Source organism: Lutjanus erythropterus, chromosome 7, assembly GCF_056507025.1.
Source record: "Lutjanus erythropterus isolate fLutEry1 chromosome 7, fLutEry1.hap2, whole genome shotgun sequence".
Taxonomy (NCBI): domain Eukaryota; kingdom Metazoa; phylum Chordata; class Actinopteri; order Lutjaniformes; family Lutjanidae; genus Lutjanus; species Lutjanus erythropterus.
Genome location: NC_139323.1, coordinates 4029423 through 4045871, shown reverse-complemented (window position 1 = coordinate 4045871; position 16449 = coordinate 4029423). Strand labels below are relative to the sequence as shown.

Genomic DNA, 16449 nt, shown 5'->3' with positions numbered 1-16449 from the left:
TAATTTTGACTTTTTTATCTCAGAATTATGACTTACCATGTGGATATTTATTTATTTCTCTAGCAGAAATGGGCTTCCATAATACCCACGTGGCACCTATACGCAAAATCATATATAAAGGATAGAAATTTCCACTAGATGAAATGAACTGTGGTTCCACATGTATTTAGCGTCTCTACAGGTAAATGTGAGCCATTGGTGAGCTGTTTACCAGACTGTAGGGCCTTTTTCCCTATGTGAAGTCTGTCAGGTAGTGATTATTCCCAGGCACTGCACACTTCCCCACCAGCTCCATAAATCAAAGGGACAGTTTGAGGTATCACATCAAAGATGGTCGGGGAGAAGCTTAGAAATGATTGCTGAGATTTAAACTGGCGGAGCCGTGGGGGTGCACGCAGCCTGGGATTCTGCTCTGCCTGAGAAACAGTCCTCCAGATATCCGTGTGCCGTCTTTCCAAGGAGGCTGGTTTGTTCATGTGGAGGTTTCATGTTATTTGATGTGATTCAAAACACTTTGGTTTGGAGCAGTGGTTATCAACTGGATGATTCACACTGAAAATTGTTGATTGATTTGTACTGTAAACTGATTAATAAAATTTCTGACTATACTTAAGATTTGAGTCATGTTCTGCAGAAATATTTAGTCTTATACTGTTATGTATACTGCAGGGTTTTTGTTGAATTTGTCTTAATGCTTATGACTGCAAGATTTCAATTTTCCCATGAGAACTGAATGTTGATCTTGATGAATATTCCCCCGTTTTACCCGAAAACAGTGTCTGTGTCCAGTGTCACTACTGCGTTCTCAGCTGGTAGTCTAAAAGAAACACAACGACAGTGATGAGCAAAGGTCAAATTGTTGGAGACTGATAAGAACAAGTTCTGTGTAACAAGTGACCCATACAGGCTCAAAAAATATTATCGCACAAATTAATCACACAAAAAAACACATCTGGTGTGAAAAGACCATTTTCTTTCTTTTTTTTTTTTTTTACCATTTTCTGTGTTGATATTTGGGTTCTTAACTATATTTGGTGTTCATACCTGGGTTCTTTACCATTTTACACATTGACATGTGGGTTCTTAACCATTTTAAGCATTGGTATATGGGTTCTTGACCATTTTTAGAGCTTAGATTTGCATTCTTAATCATTTTTAGCGCTTACATATATCTGGGTCCTTAATAATTTTTAATGTTGATATCTGGATTTTTACCATTTTCAGTGTTGATATCTGGGTTCTGAAACATTTTTAACATTGATACCTGGGTTCTTAACCATTTTTGGTGCTTGTATCTGGGTTGTTAACCATTTTTAATGTTGATATCAGGGTTCTTAACCATCTTAAGCATTGATATCTGGGTTCTTAACCATTTTTAGCACTTATATCTGGATTCTTAACCCTTTTAGTGCTTATACCTGGGTTCTTAATTTTTAATGTTGATATCTGTGTTCTTAACTATTTTAAGGGTTGATATATGAGTTCTGAATCATTCTTAGTGCTTATATCTGGGTCCTTAACCATTTTTAACACTGATATCTGGATCTCTAACCATTTTCGGCACTTATATCTGGTACCTTGATGATTTTTATCATTGATTTCTGGGGTCTTAATCATTTTTAATGCTTTTATTTGGGTTCTTAACCACAGGCTCGTGTGGGTCTGTACTGACTGGAGCTGAGTTGGCCTGCTGCTGTGCTTTGCTGTGGAACTGGTAAATAAATATTTGAAATGGACAAGTTAGAGCACAACAGCAAAAACACTTACACACATATACACTCGTACAGTATGTGTACCCACACTGAGCTCGGTTGAGTTTAGTGGCTTCTTGCCCTGGTCAACATCTGACAGGCTGCTTATCTTTGGAGGAATCTTGGAATTTAGAGTAAGGGTGAGCTCGACATCCGCACTTCCTTAGACTAACACACACACACACACACACACACACACACAGGTGTACATAACACAGTCTGAGGCAGGTTAAAATAGGCATAAAGGCTGGAGATCAGTATGGCCTGTTCATGGAAACGGTTCCAAAGCCGCACTCAGCCGCCTAAAGAACACAAGCTATGATTTCTGTAATGATAACAATAACACACACACACACACACACACAGTCCCATCGACACACATATGGCTTTTGTTATGGAAACACAGTTGTGTGTGCTTAAGGTTAGGCAGGGGAGTGGTGAAACTGTAAGCCCAGCGTATCTGGATTTCATTTGCCTTAAATCAGATCTGCTTTAAGAGCAATTAGAGTCAGAGCCCATGGCAGCCCCGTGTTTCTGAGGGTTGCTAGGGGCAACCAGGGGCACTCTGGAAATAATAGCACAGCTGTATAGTAAAATGTGCTGGCATATCTCTAATTTAGCTAACATGCGAAAGTGAGTTTACAGAAATTACCTGCCAAATTCTGTTAAGTGTGGACTGTTGCATGCCAGATACCATATGTTGTTGCTGCAAACACACACACACACACACACACACACACACACACACACACACACCACAGTGCTTTACTCTTATGTGGACCTCAACTGACTAGTACAGTTACTTACACTTAACTTTTTCCTAACTGATCAAAAAAACAACATAATCCCAAATCCCAATTTAAAACTAGCAAAAGTCTACACACACACACACATGTACACACACACACACACGCGCGCACACACACACACACACACACACACACACACACACACACACACACACACAAACAGTGAAATATTTGTCTGTACACAGAAGTTACACAGCTGGATCCAAAATAGAATCCTCTGAATCAGCACTGTGAGAGGATAAACTTGTCAAAATACGGATGACAGATTAATAAAGTCACACATTAAAGGGATAGTTCACCCAGAAATGAAAACTAAGTCATTATCTACTCACCCTCATGGAGAAAGAAGGTCAGGTTTAGTTAGTTTAGTTGTTTGGTTTAGTTAGTCCACAAAACACTGCTAGAGTTTCACAGGAAAATAGTGTTATGGAAGTAAATGGTTGCTTTTTTTTTTACATTTGAAAACCACCATTCACTTCCATTGTTTGTGAAACTCCAGCAATGTTTTACAGACTTACAAAATAAGCCCGACCCTCAGTCGGCATAAGGGTGAGTAGATAATGACTGAATTTTCATTTTTGGGTGAATTATCCCTTTAAGCATGTACATTATTATACATAAGAATTATTATATTTATTATATGATATATATATTTATGATTGATTTCAAATACAATTAATTTTCATTTTCCGACAGACGAAAAAAAAACCTCACAACACTAAAAACTGAAATGCCTCAGAAAAAAAAACTAAATATTGACATGAAAACTAAACAGCTACACTAAATGTTGATTTTAAAGCTTAGCAACTTAGCAGTTGAACACATAACTGCCCCAAATGTTACCAAAGGGCACTCATTTGGATTCTGAGAACTTGAAACTAATGTTTCGTTGTTTGTGATCATTTCATTCAAAGAACAACACTTTATCTTTATCTAAATTCTCAGAGAATGGCCGTTCTCAATTCACTAGTCAGCAAGCTGAACTGAACAGAGTTTAGGTTCGGTGATCGGGGCTTCACTGTTAGAGCTCCAGTCAAACACTGCCTTTAACTAACTAACAGCTTCAGCCAGGTTTGGGGAGAAACAGATTACATGTAATGGGATTACATAATCTGGATACAAAAAAGGTAACTGGTACATTTAGTAAAATTGTGGATTATTAGTAGGATTACAGTTTTAAAGAGTGATATCCTACCCTGCACAGTGCGCACAGCTGCCAATTCATTATCCATTTTTTTCATCTCTTTCAATCAATCAATCAATCAGTCAATAAATTGTGCAAAACAAAGGAAGGAACAGCTGGACAAACTAATAAACCTACGAAACAACATAAAACACTTAAAGCTACAACAACTAATCAATTATTAATTGACTATTAAATTAATCTGTATCTGTTGTGATAACTGATTAATCATTTTGAATAATTTTAAAGAAAAAATATCAATTCCTCTGATTTCAGCTTCTTAAATGTGAATATTTTCTGGTTTCTTTACTCCTCTCTGACAGTAAACGGACTAACTTTGGGTTTAGGACAAAACGAGACATTTGAGGATGTCATCTTGGACTTGTTACAGGAAAGACTCATCATTGGACCTGTTAGGGAGACCACTGATGAAGATGATGACAGCAGCCTTTCCTCATGTTAGCAAATATGATCATATTCTTCAAAAGAGCTGCTGAAGTTTGAAGCTGGATTTTTTATTTATTGTGCTGTAATTAGTACTGTAACTGTAATGTAGTGTTAATGTAGATGTGTTAGATTTTATTCATCATGTGAATGTAAATTTGTTTTATGTGTAGTATTTATTTATTTATTTATTTTATATTTCGGTATACCTTAAACTGTTTACAGTTAATATATTGTTTCATTTCAAATTCAGATTTACCTCAGCAATGAAAAATGGGTTTCTTTCATGTCATTGGCTGTCATTTTTTGCTTCCTTATTTTAAAAAAGTATTAGTCATTTTAGCACCTGTTTCAGAAAAAAACCCAAACGATACCCAACCCTACTATTAACACCAGTACTGAATTATTGCAAACTGGGTAAAATTTGGATTATCTGTGAGACAGCTGAAAAAATTACCAGCAGTGCCAGTTGAAGTCTGAACTTTACAAGGAAAAGTCATTTCCACGATTGTCTCCCTGACATTTTTTCTTCCCTAGAGGCCCAGAAAAGAAAATGTCACGACCTTTCCAAACCTCTGTGTTGAGCTGTTTGATGTACCTGCTGTGCAGCAGCAGCCTGCAGTCTGTTGGTCTATTTCTAATTGTAGTATAGCAGTGTGCCAGTGGGCCAGACAATGAATGGACTGAAGCGCTCTCCCCCCTCCTCTAACCACGCTTTAACTGCCTGTCCTGTAACCATCAAACACTGCCACTGGTTTCCTACATGGCTTTGGAGCGAGGGAACATGAAAGGAAGGAGAGGAAGACAGCTGAGGTCCCCACTTCTCCTCTGGATGTGGTAATAGAGGGGTAGGACTGGAGGCTGCTGCTAATTGGTAGCTTGGTGTTTAAAGAGGGGTCCTTCAACTGAAAAACCTCACGGGAGGTCTTTAATTTAAGCTACTAAATACGCCCCTCATCCCCTCGCTCCGAGTGAGGACGCATGCCATGCAGACCTTTATGGGTTTTTGTGTGTGTGTGTTCTGCACATGCACCATGTCCTCACACACGAGCACACGGTACATGTGTGGAGTTCCACATTCTGCTCTGCTGACTCAAGCTTCTAGGTTTGGTATTGTCTCAAAGCCACACACACAAACACACACACACACACACACACACACACACACACACACACACACACACACAAAACTGCAATATGTGGCGCACAAAACAGTCTCGACAGTTCAGGGGTGAAACCGCAGGTTTACTGGAGTGGCTTTAAAGGTTTGGCCATAAATGTAATTTTACTGAGTTTTTTGTTGTCTTTAAATGACTAAAAACACTCACTACTGCATTCTGTAAAAATATGATTCAATGTCAGTGTGGGCAGTAACAGATTACATGTGACAGGATTATGTAATCTGGATGCAAAAAAGATTTTAAAAAAACATAAACCAGATGGATTTAGTAAAAATGTGGATTATTATAGGGTTACAATTTTAAATAAATATCCTATATCCCTAATACCCACACACAGCTGCTAATTCATTATCATGGCCTCTAGTGAAAAAATGTTTCACTGGGTGGAAATTTCAACATTTTTTGTCTTTAAATCAATCAATCAATAAATTGTTCAGAACAAAGAAAGAAACAGCTGGACAAACTAATCAACCTGACAACCAACATAAAAGACAGCTGCAACAGTTTATTAATTGACTTTTACAATAATCTCCATCTGTTTGATAATCCATTAATCATTTTGAGTCATTTTTTAATTAAAAAAGGTCAAAATTCTTTGATTTCAGCTTCGTAAATTTGAATATTTTCTGGTTTCTTTACTCATCTCTGACAGTAAACTGAATATTTTTGGATTGAGGGAAAAACAAGATATTTGAAGACGTCATCTTGGACTTTAGGAAACACTGATCAACATTTTCACCACTTTCTGACATTTTAGGGACCAAACAACTAATTCAAGACCAATCAAGAAAACCAAACATGTGGGGGGCACACTGATTAGTTGCTTTTTAATTTAAAAAAAAATAATGAAATTCTCTGATTTCAGCTTCTTAAATGTGAATATTTTCTGGTTTCTTTACTTTGAGTTGTGGACAAGACATTTGAGGACGTCATCTTGAGATTTGATCAACATTTTTCACCATTTTCTGACATTTTATGAACCAAACAACTAATCAATTAATTGAGAAAATAATCAACCAACTAATTGATGATGAAAATAATCATTAGTTGCAGTCCTAAAACACTATATTACACTAAAACTGACCATATTTTATATTGAGGTAATCCAAAAGTAACAGACAACAATCAAGTTACATTACTTTAATATTGTGATTGACCTGGATTACATTACTGACTACATTTTGTAACAGGTAATTAGTAACTGTACTGGAATAAATTTTTACAGTAACCCTCACATCCCTGAATATAAATAATTATATGACTAGATATTTTTTACTTCTTATTCTTGGCTGTTGTCTGGTTGTGTTTTGTGACTGTGCTGTTGTCTGTTGACCATCGATCATTTTCGATCACTAACCCTGCTGAGGACTGTCCCTCTTCATACTATGTCATGTGACTCCTTACAGCCTTACTGCCAAAGAGGGCTTTCTGATAGAAAGCTTCCTGAAGTCCTAAAGGCTTGCAGGCCATGTATGACCTGCACAGCATGAAATCTGCCATCAGTATAATATAGAAACAAACTTCTTTTACTGGATCGTATCGAGTGCGATGAGTTGAGACACAGAGTGAGACACAGAGAGAGAGATCTGGACTATTTGTCCCCACCAGCTGAGGCAGAATTCCCCTTCTCGTGTGTTCCTGAATCATTCCCTGGCTGTGGGCTCTGGCAGCTGGCCAGAGGCCAGAGCGAACACAAACATCTGGGAGCAGGCCGTACACGGCGGTCCGAGCCTGTGCACGTGACAGGTCAGAGAGCTGGAGCAGGGGACAGGACTTTACATACCTCTACAGAAAGCTCTACTCCACACTCACTCTCTGTCCTCTCAGTCATTTGACTTCAACCAAAGGGCAGTTTTGAATAGTTTAAAGTTGTTATTCTTTCACATGAATCATGTCTGTTTTACCTCTCTGACTGACGCACACACTAACACAGCTGGGTATTCACAACAGGGTTCCAAATACAGTGGAGCTCCCCGAATGTGTGTGTGTGTGTTATAAATGTATATTTTCCTGTACATTAAGGCTCACAATATCAGTAATAGACTAATACAGTGTCTCCCAAACTTTTTCTGCAGGTCCACTTTTTAAAGATGACAAACTATCATCCAGTTCACAGCAGGCCTTATCAATAAATCCTAGAAAGAGAAAATCTGTGCAAAAATGAATGTTCTGACTATTTCTACTGCCATTTAATGGTTATTTAAAACATAATAATAATATGTACATGCTGAATATTTTAGAAATGACAAAATTATATGTTTAGGCTGCGTTAACAGGACATATTATTGTATTTATTTCTTCTCATCAGAAAAACAATATAGCACATTTTAACTTCTTCAAAAATGAGACAATAAGGGCATTTAGACAGAATTAACAATAATAATTTAGTTTCTTCCTCTCATCAGTAAAACAATATACACATTTTAAATGTTTTGCACAAAGGAGTACTGCAGATATAAATCCTAAATTTGCAGAATTTCTTCCATAGTCTTTTATTTATTTGGGGAGCCAAATAAAATCTCCTGTGACCCACCTGTAGGTCATGACCCAGTCTCTGGTCAAGACTGGACTAATAGTAAAACACTTAATGTGTGTATTCATTCATGCATTACAATGCTGGATCATTTGTGTCCAGTAATCATAATGCTGTCTATTCCTGCTGTGGCCATTCGTACACGGGGGCACACTGTAACTTCAGGTCCACTTCTGATGTTAAAAAAGGACGGCTTTCACTGCATGTGAGGGAACGCGAACTAAGGCCAACATGATTGTTTCTACCTGAAGATGTGTGATTATGATTTTTTTAAATGTATGCAGGGTTTATTTGTTAGGGACAGTTACAGTATACATAGACAAGCTGACAAAGGGCTTGAAATGTCCAGTGTAGTTAGATCAGCAGACTTTGGCAGATATAAATATTTTGCCACGTGTGAATTGTCCATTTTGGTGTATCTTGACTTGGCAAAGTCGTGTGCGCAGATCTGAATCAGAATTGACAGATGGTAGTGTCCATAATAAAAGTAATTCAGATGAAGTTGGTCATGAACAAGAGTTAGTTTGTTTATCCAGCCAAATCCTTACTGATGAGATTCTGAGTGCCAGTAATTCAAGCGTGATTATGAAGAGGAGCAAAGCAGAACAGGTGAGCAACAGGTAGAAGCACAGGTATTGATTATGTGAGACATGCTGTTGGAATTCTCAGTGTCTTTTCCGGCCATCATGCACATTAGATTTTTGCTCTCTGGCATGTATAGACCACTGATGTTTGTTGTTAAAAATCAGCTGAGATATCTTTTTGCAGACAGTGGAAGATTAGCTAATTTGGCAAGCAACTCCAACCAAAAGGGCAGCCGCACCATGTTGTCTGTTCCCACGATTTCCTATGATGATGAAGATGATGATGATGATGATGATGATGAAAACACACTGAAATTATGCATTTTAGTTGGACGTCTTTTATTTCTATGAATTCTTGAGCACATCTGGATATAAATTACTGCTGTAAATTATCTTTTTTTTTCAATTTCCATCTATGTATTTGGTAGAACCACTGCCTCTGAGGGCCACTAGATGGCGCTTAGTGGTTAAGAATGGCTGATCTAGTGAATATTAGTCCTGACATCAGCAATCTGGGCTAAAAATAGTAAACTGCAGCTACAGTAAATGTCCACTCAGAGGCTTGAGACTAACATGTTTTATCCACATTATAATTTATATTTTACAAATCAAAGTAAATTCAAAATTCAAAAATTCAAATTTTTGACTGAAACATTTACACACTTTGGCTTCATTTTTTTTTTTCAAAGGGCAAATTATGTTTTGTTTTAAACAGGGTTGGGAGGGTTACTTTAAAAATGTGTTCTGATACATTTACTAACTGCCTGTTAAAAAATGTAGCCAGTAACGCATCACAATATTTAAGTAAAGTAACTTGATTACTTTCCATTACTTTTGGATGCCCTCAATATAAAATATGGTGAAATTGTTTAGACTAGCAGTGTTTTTAGGGCTGCAACTATCTTCTTCTTTTTCATCATTTTAATTATTATTCGGTTGGTCGGTTTTCTCAGTTACTTGTTTGGCCCATAAAATGTTAGAAAATGTGAAAAATATTTATCAAGACCCAAGATGACGTCCTCAAAGATATTAACTTTACTGTCAGAGAGGAGAGAAAGCAGAAAATATTCACATTTAAGAAGCTGAAATTACATTTTTTTTTTAAATTAAAAATGACTAAAATTGATTAAATGATTAATTAATCCTGTCACAATCTTGTCAGTTGAAAAATAGTTTCAGAAATGTGGAGCACACTCCACATGTACATGTTTGGCCTTAAGTTTTTCCTGTAATGATTATTTTCATTATCAGTTAATCTCTTGATTATTTTCTCTATTAATCAATTTATTTGGTCCATAAAATCTCAGAAAATGATGAAAAATGTTGATCAGTATTTCCTAAAGTCTTTGCATTTGCCTGACAAAGATCGTCCTGCCTGAGCACTGTAATCAATAGTATTTGTTTTCATTCTGTCTCTTGTGTCCCTGGAGACACCGAGACCTTTCCCCCTCCTGTGTCCCACTTTTCTCCAAGTGTTTTGTTCGTCTCCTGCCCTCTTGAACAAGATCGTATCACTGTGAAGAACTGCAGCATCATTCTAACTGTTTCAGCATGTGGACGATTCAAACCCCGTCTGCGCAGCTCAACACACACCAAACGGAGCTCTTCAGGGATTATAACATGGATTTATACTGCCATGCCTAATGATGCTGTCTGCTTGATAGATGTCATTAGAAACACAGTTTCAGCCTGTTTTTCATGCAGTTTGTTAAAGTGAATTACACTGGGTCATTGACTTGAGGTCTTGTTGGATTTTGATGTTGACTCAGGTCCAACTTTGCCTCGTTTTAGAACTTTGAGAGACTCTTTAACCCGCAGAGATCTGGCTCAATACTTTTCAGAACATTTAGTGAACTCTGAGCACCAGATGGGAAAGGTTTGCTAGTTTATGACTATTCTAGTTGGCCCATTAATACCAGTGAACAGTGACTGGAACATGTTTTGGTTAGTTTAATCTCTGATTCAGAGCTGGTCAGGCCTATACGCACACTACACAAGTTGTGCAAGGACCCGCCTCCTGTATCAAAGCGGGTGTTAACTTGTTTACAAGTTTGAAGAGGAGATGAAGCGGAACTATGCCTCTGGTCAGAGAGAGAGGAAAAAACTGGAGGAACGGTAATCAGGTAAACTTGTGTTTTCTCTCCTTAAAGTTTGATTTCAGCAAATAACAGTAACATTAAGTTGATGTGCAGTTTGCAGTGCATGATGCCTCCCTGTCTGTCTGTCTGTCTGTCTGTCTGTCTGTCTGTCTGTCTGGGCAGTGTGTCTGTCTCTGTCTTGCAGCCACTGGTGGCAGGCAGTTGAGTGACTTTGTGCCTGACAAAAGTGACAGTGAACTTCAACTATTTATTACTTATGATCAACACCAACGTGCAACAGTGTTTATAAACTGCAGCTGTGAAAGGATACCTTTGACTTGGACTGAGGGCATACTCAGAGATGCACATCATTTTAAAACAAGACAGTGATTATCTGCCTCTCAATCAAGGTTTAATTACAATCAAATATACATATATATATAGATAGATATACAGTAAAAAAATATTCTGCTTAAGTAAAAGTACTAATATCACACTGTAAAAAAATACTCCACTTCATGTGAAAACCCTGCATTCAAAACAATTCTTAAAAAGGGATAGTTCACCCAAAAATGAAATGGGTAGGTGAACTATCCCTCTAAGTAAAAGCTAGTATTATCATCAAAAAGTACTCAAAGAAAAAATACGAACTGATTAATTCTATTCACTGTTCACCAAAAACATGAGAACGTTCAATGAATGCCACTCTTTTAGTGCTGATACATTAACACTACACTCTGTAGTCTCGCTCATTGTCCCGCCCACAGCGCTACCTGATTGATTACACTTCATCAGTAATAGCCAATCAACGCTGACATCTGTATCACAGACAGGCAGAGACACAGAGCTGTGTCACTGAGCGAGCCAAAGTTATAACAACGATTTATTCCTGTGATGACAACACGCTCAGATTCCCAGTTACACAACTGATAATTTTGACAGCAAATTTCGATTTAGCTTTAGTAACATTTTAGTAAGTTAGTCTGAATTGTTTTAGTGTAGTTTTAGCTGACTTTATCTTCTATAAAGTTGGTCGACTAAAATGTAACAGAATGTATTTAAACGTTTCAATTCAAATGAATTTCCAAACTCCTGGAGGAAACATCTTTTACTACATGTCAGACTTGGTTTTAAAGTAAAAGCACGTCTGTGTCCTTACTTTGACATGTAGAACTTTGAGCCACATTAAAGAGGTGACTGTTATTTCTCTCTGTGTGTGTGTGTGTGTGTGTGTGTGTGTCCTTACCTCCATTCTGAGTGATGTATCTGACCCAGGGCAGAGCCTGGTAGCCGCTCTTCTCAATGATCTTCAGGTAGCGTACCTGTACAGAGGAGGAAGGTGAGGAAGAGGAGGGTCAGGGCTCATTCTGCCTCATGTTTCTGTTCACAGCTCTCCGCTGTGAGACTCTTGGAAACGATATTAACCTCTGTGGGCTCGGCTGAAGTTGTCAATGGTCCATCTTAGCAAGCTGTAATTGCTTAAAGATGGCTCAGAAATGCTTGTGTTTTATGAAGTGATTACATGTTTTTATATAAAAGTTACAGCACCCTATGCAGGTGTTGGGCAGATGTGGTGAAGCAGAAAGCAGGATTGAAATGAAGTGAATTTTATCTACCTTGAAAATGTAATCAGTTACACTCCTGACAGCACTCAGTTACTTGGCATTCCTGATGATGTGTTATGCAACAAACATGCTACATGTTAGCCAACAAAGAGTGGAAAAAAGCCTGAAAACAACCAGAGCTGCGTTTTCTCTCCAGATAGCAACTTGTTTATTTGAACCCAAATGATGAATAAAGTTTGATGAATGTTCTGTTCACCTAGAATTTTACTGGGTAACATTTTCACAGGAATAAATGTCTACAGCTGATAAAAGACAGTAGTGATTCAACTCAAAGATGGGAAAACTGCAAATGAGGTCAGTCTGTTTGGAACAAAGAGAAAAACTCTGCAGTTGGTGTCATCTGGGATATTACTGCTTTTATTACAGAATGCACAAATAAAAGAGAAACACCTACATAATATCATATGAGAGAAACCACTTTCAAATGTGGAAAGATTTGAAATATTCCATCTGTTTTTGTCTGTTGAAATTTAAACCTAGAACACCATGAGTTTCTGAGACTTCTACAGCATCAATATAATCAATACTTTCCTGAAAAACCTGTTGTCTCAATCTGAGACATGACTTCTGCTCCCTTTTTTCATAACTTATTTTTTATTCTGTACCTCATTTTATAATAAAATTGTGTTGAAAATGTTTGTATCAAATATGATACAGCAGGTGATAATTCATCTGTGAATCCCTCAATAATTATTCTTTTTAATTTCATGATTGAATCTGAACTTTTCCACCATAATCACAAACACACACTAAAACAAAACAGACTGTATAATATAGAGAGGTCGTAGCCTCTGGGTCTGAGAAGTCAAGTCACTGTGTTACTTAAGTAGTAGTGTATTCTTTCTAATGGCCAGCAGGGGGCGACTTCACTGGTTTCAAATAGAGGTCTGATTATATATGTCCTTATAGGAAAATGACCCTAATTCTCACTTGTCTGTACTGCACATGTTCTGATTGCAAAAGATCAAGATGGACCCACTTAATGCTAAACTCAAGGCTTCAAAACTGTAGTCCACAAATGAGTGGGTGATGTCACAGTGGGTTCACACTTGCTCATAATCCATAACTCATACCATGCAGAAGTAGACATCCATATAAAACAGCAGCCATAGGAAGTAACAAGTACAAATACTTTGTTTCTGTACTTAAGTGGATTTGTCAGATACCTGTTCTTTACTTTCTGACAACTTTTCACTTTTACCCCCTCCATTTTAATATAAATATCTGTACTTTCTACTCCTTACATTTTCAAAACAGGCTTGTTACATTAGTTTTAATGCAAGACAAATATGTCTAAAAGATATAATAAGATGAAAACAACATAACAGGATAAAAACAGCATAAAACATGAAAATGACTACAAGACTGAACAAGACAAAAACGATATAAAAAGTGATGAACAAGATGAATACAAGGTGCAATGAAAATTATGGAACAGTACATAACACAACAAAAATCAAGATGAAAATCAACGAGAATGAAAATGAAAATGGCGCAAAAGATGTAACAAGACAAAAATTAAGTGAAAGATTAACAAGACAAACACAACGTAACACGACGTAACAAGATGAGTATGACATAAAAGACGGAACAAGATGAAAATGACATAACAAGATAAAAACAGCATTAAAGATGGCAATGACTAAAAGACAGATCAAGACAAAGGTGATGTAAAAGCTTTAACAAGACGAATACAACGTAACAAAGTGTAACAAGATGAAAATTATGCAAAAGACATAAGACGAAAACAATGTAACAGTACATAACACTGCAAAAATCAAGTAGAAGGCCTAGCAAGACGAAAATGACTGACAAGATGTAAGAAGACAAAAAACAACATAACAAGATGTAACTAGACAAAAGTGACATAAAAGATGTAACAAGACAAAAACAGCATAAAAGATGAAAATGATTAAAGAAGGAAGAAGACAAAAACTATATAAAAGATGTAACAAGACGAATACAACATAACATGGCATAACAAGACAAAAATTAAATAAAAGACATAAGACAAAAATGATGTAACAATAACAACACAGCCAAAATCAAGTAAAAGGCATGACAAGACAAAAATGACATACGACCAAAATTATGTAAAAGATACGCACAAAGAGGAAAACAACACAAAAGATGAAACAAGACAATAATGACATAATGAGACATAACATGATGGAAATGATGCAATAAGACAAAAACAACATACATTCGATAGAAATGTCCTTCAGAGGGCAACGTTTTACTTTTATACTTTGAGTACATTTCAGGGCCTGTACGTTTTTTTTTTTTACTTTTACTGCATTATCGTAGCTCATCAGTATTTCTGTTTGTTTCTTCTCCCTTCTTTGTGTACACAAGTATCTGTACTTTTATTTGAGTACAGACTGTGTGTACTTTTGCCACCTCTGCCAGTCAGTTAGTGCCAACAGAAACTGCAGGGTGTTAAACAACAGATGGGGAGAACAAGTCTGATGGTGTGAAGAACAACTGACAAAACTTAATAAACATGCAGAAAGAGCTGGCATAAGTCCGTTACTCTGGGAGCCGTCACGGAGCACGCTCAAATTGGTCTTCAGCATTGCTCAATGCATTCTGGGAGTACAAGAAGTGCTGATTGCATAATGAAGCATAACTGATCTTTGTTGGCCAAATTGAACCAAACCACACACTTAATCTGTCATAAGGAACAGCCCCGAGCTTGTTGGTGAGGATTCAAACCTCGGTATGCTTCCAGACTTCTGTGCCAACATCCAAATGCCATGAAAACACCAACACAGACAAACCAAGAGAACATGAATGAAACAGTGACAGGGAGAGAAAAAAAAGACAATGAAGGAGACCACAGAGAGATCAAGAAATAGACATCAGGGAGAAAAACACAATGGTGACATGATGGCTCGCACGAAAGGCAGTAAAGATGACACAGATAAGATGTTCACAGAAGAGACAGACATGAAGGAAAAGAGGAAGGACAGGAAGAAGAAGTGCCTCTTAAATCTCTGCAAAAGATGAAGCAGTTGGTCAGGAAGTTACAGTGCAGAGATGTGACACTTTGTATAAATGTCCTCCCACAGCACAGTTTACATCACATATCACAGCTGATATTTTTTTATCCATTCCATCTGAAGGCAGATGAGTTTCAGCTCTGGGAAAAGAAAGAACATTCATCTACAAAGTCACTGCAACAAAGACGCTCACAGGCTGAGATGACCCTTCTGTTACTGATGGAACAGTGTACACGATCAGTTGCCCGGATCGATACAGATTTCATCCTCAAAGGCTAGTCTGGTAAACACTGCTGTGTTGAAGCTGTATTTGCTGCTTCACATCGTACAGCTCATTCTTATCAATGAAGTCAACCTCTACCACGAAAGAAACGTGCAAAGAAAGTGCAAACAGGACCCAAAAAACAGAGCTTGCATGTATTTCACTTAATGGCCTGCAGCATTTAAAGCAACTTTACGAGGCTGAAGGGATCATGTACCTCATTTGGTTTGGTAAATGTTGCTGGGGACAGGGACGTCTGGACTACCTTGCTTAGTCTGTCGCTCAAGCCTCGGACAAGTGACACAAAAGGGTGGCCTCAGGCTTTACTGTCTGGTTCAGTCTCAGTGCTCTGATCAACTAGCCTGACACTCCACATGGTTTGTTACACAGAATCATTTGGGAAGTCTTCCTTAGAAACTGCTTGGAAAAGGGCAGGTACTTAAAAAAAAACACTTGGCAGCTGATTGGATAATCCACCTGTATATCATGTCTAACAGAGGTTAACGTAAACCAATCAGATCAACGAACGATATGACGTAGTTGGAGAGATATCTTGTGAAGCAGCAGGATTCATGAGATCATACAAGAATCCTTTGAATCTGTGTAACAAACCATACGGCGTGTTAATGGAGCGAGTTTATAAGTCAAACTCTTGCCAAGGCTGGTCAGGAGAAGAGCAAAAACATCTTTCTAATGGAAAAAAGCCTTCAGTGCCATTAGTTGCTCTTCTTTCAATGAAGAAACACTCTCCAGTTCTGATATAACTGATGCTATCACAGTATTTATGCTAACCTCTTCAGGAGCCGCCATTGTTTGTTTGAGACGTGTCGCTTTCATGGACACTTCTTCCTGTCGTCACAGCTAAAACCACACCTGTAGCTGCCAGTAGTCCCAGTCCCAGCCAGTTTTGGTGCAGACACAAACTTGAAGCCCAGCAAGATTCCTCGTAAAGCAACAGATCAAGCAGCAGCAGTTTTCTGAGCACCCACCATGATCG

General features: G+C 37.7%; 1 protein-coding gene across 1 annotated transcript in view; it reads right to left on the bottom strand.

Annotated features, from left to right (window-relative positions):
• Positions 1-6959: 6959 nt before the first annotated feature.
• LOC146323454 (AP-1 complex subunit mu-1-like) overlaps positions 6960-16449 on the bottom strand; it is a 29936-nt gene continuing 20446 nt past the window's right edge. The window contains exons 11-12 of the mRNA XM_084723074.1: positions 11810-11885; positions 6960-7099 (exon numbers count right to left, since the gene is read on the bottom strand). Coding sequence (XP_084579200.1) covers positions 6960-7099; positions 11810-11885 — 216 coding nt within the window. The remainder of the gene's footprint in view (positions 7100-11809; positions 11886-16449) is intronic.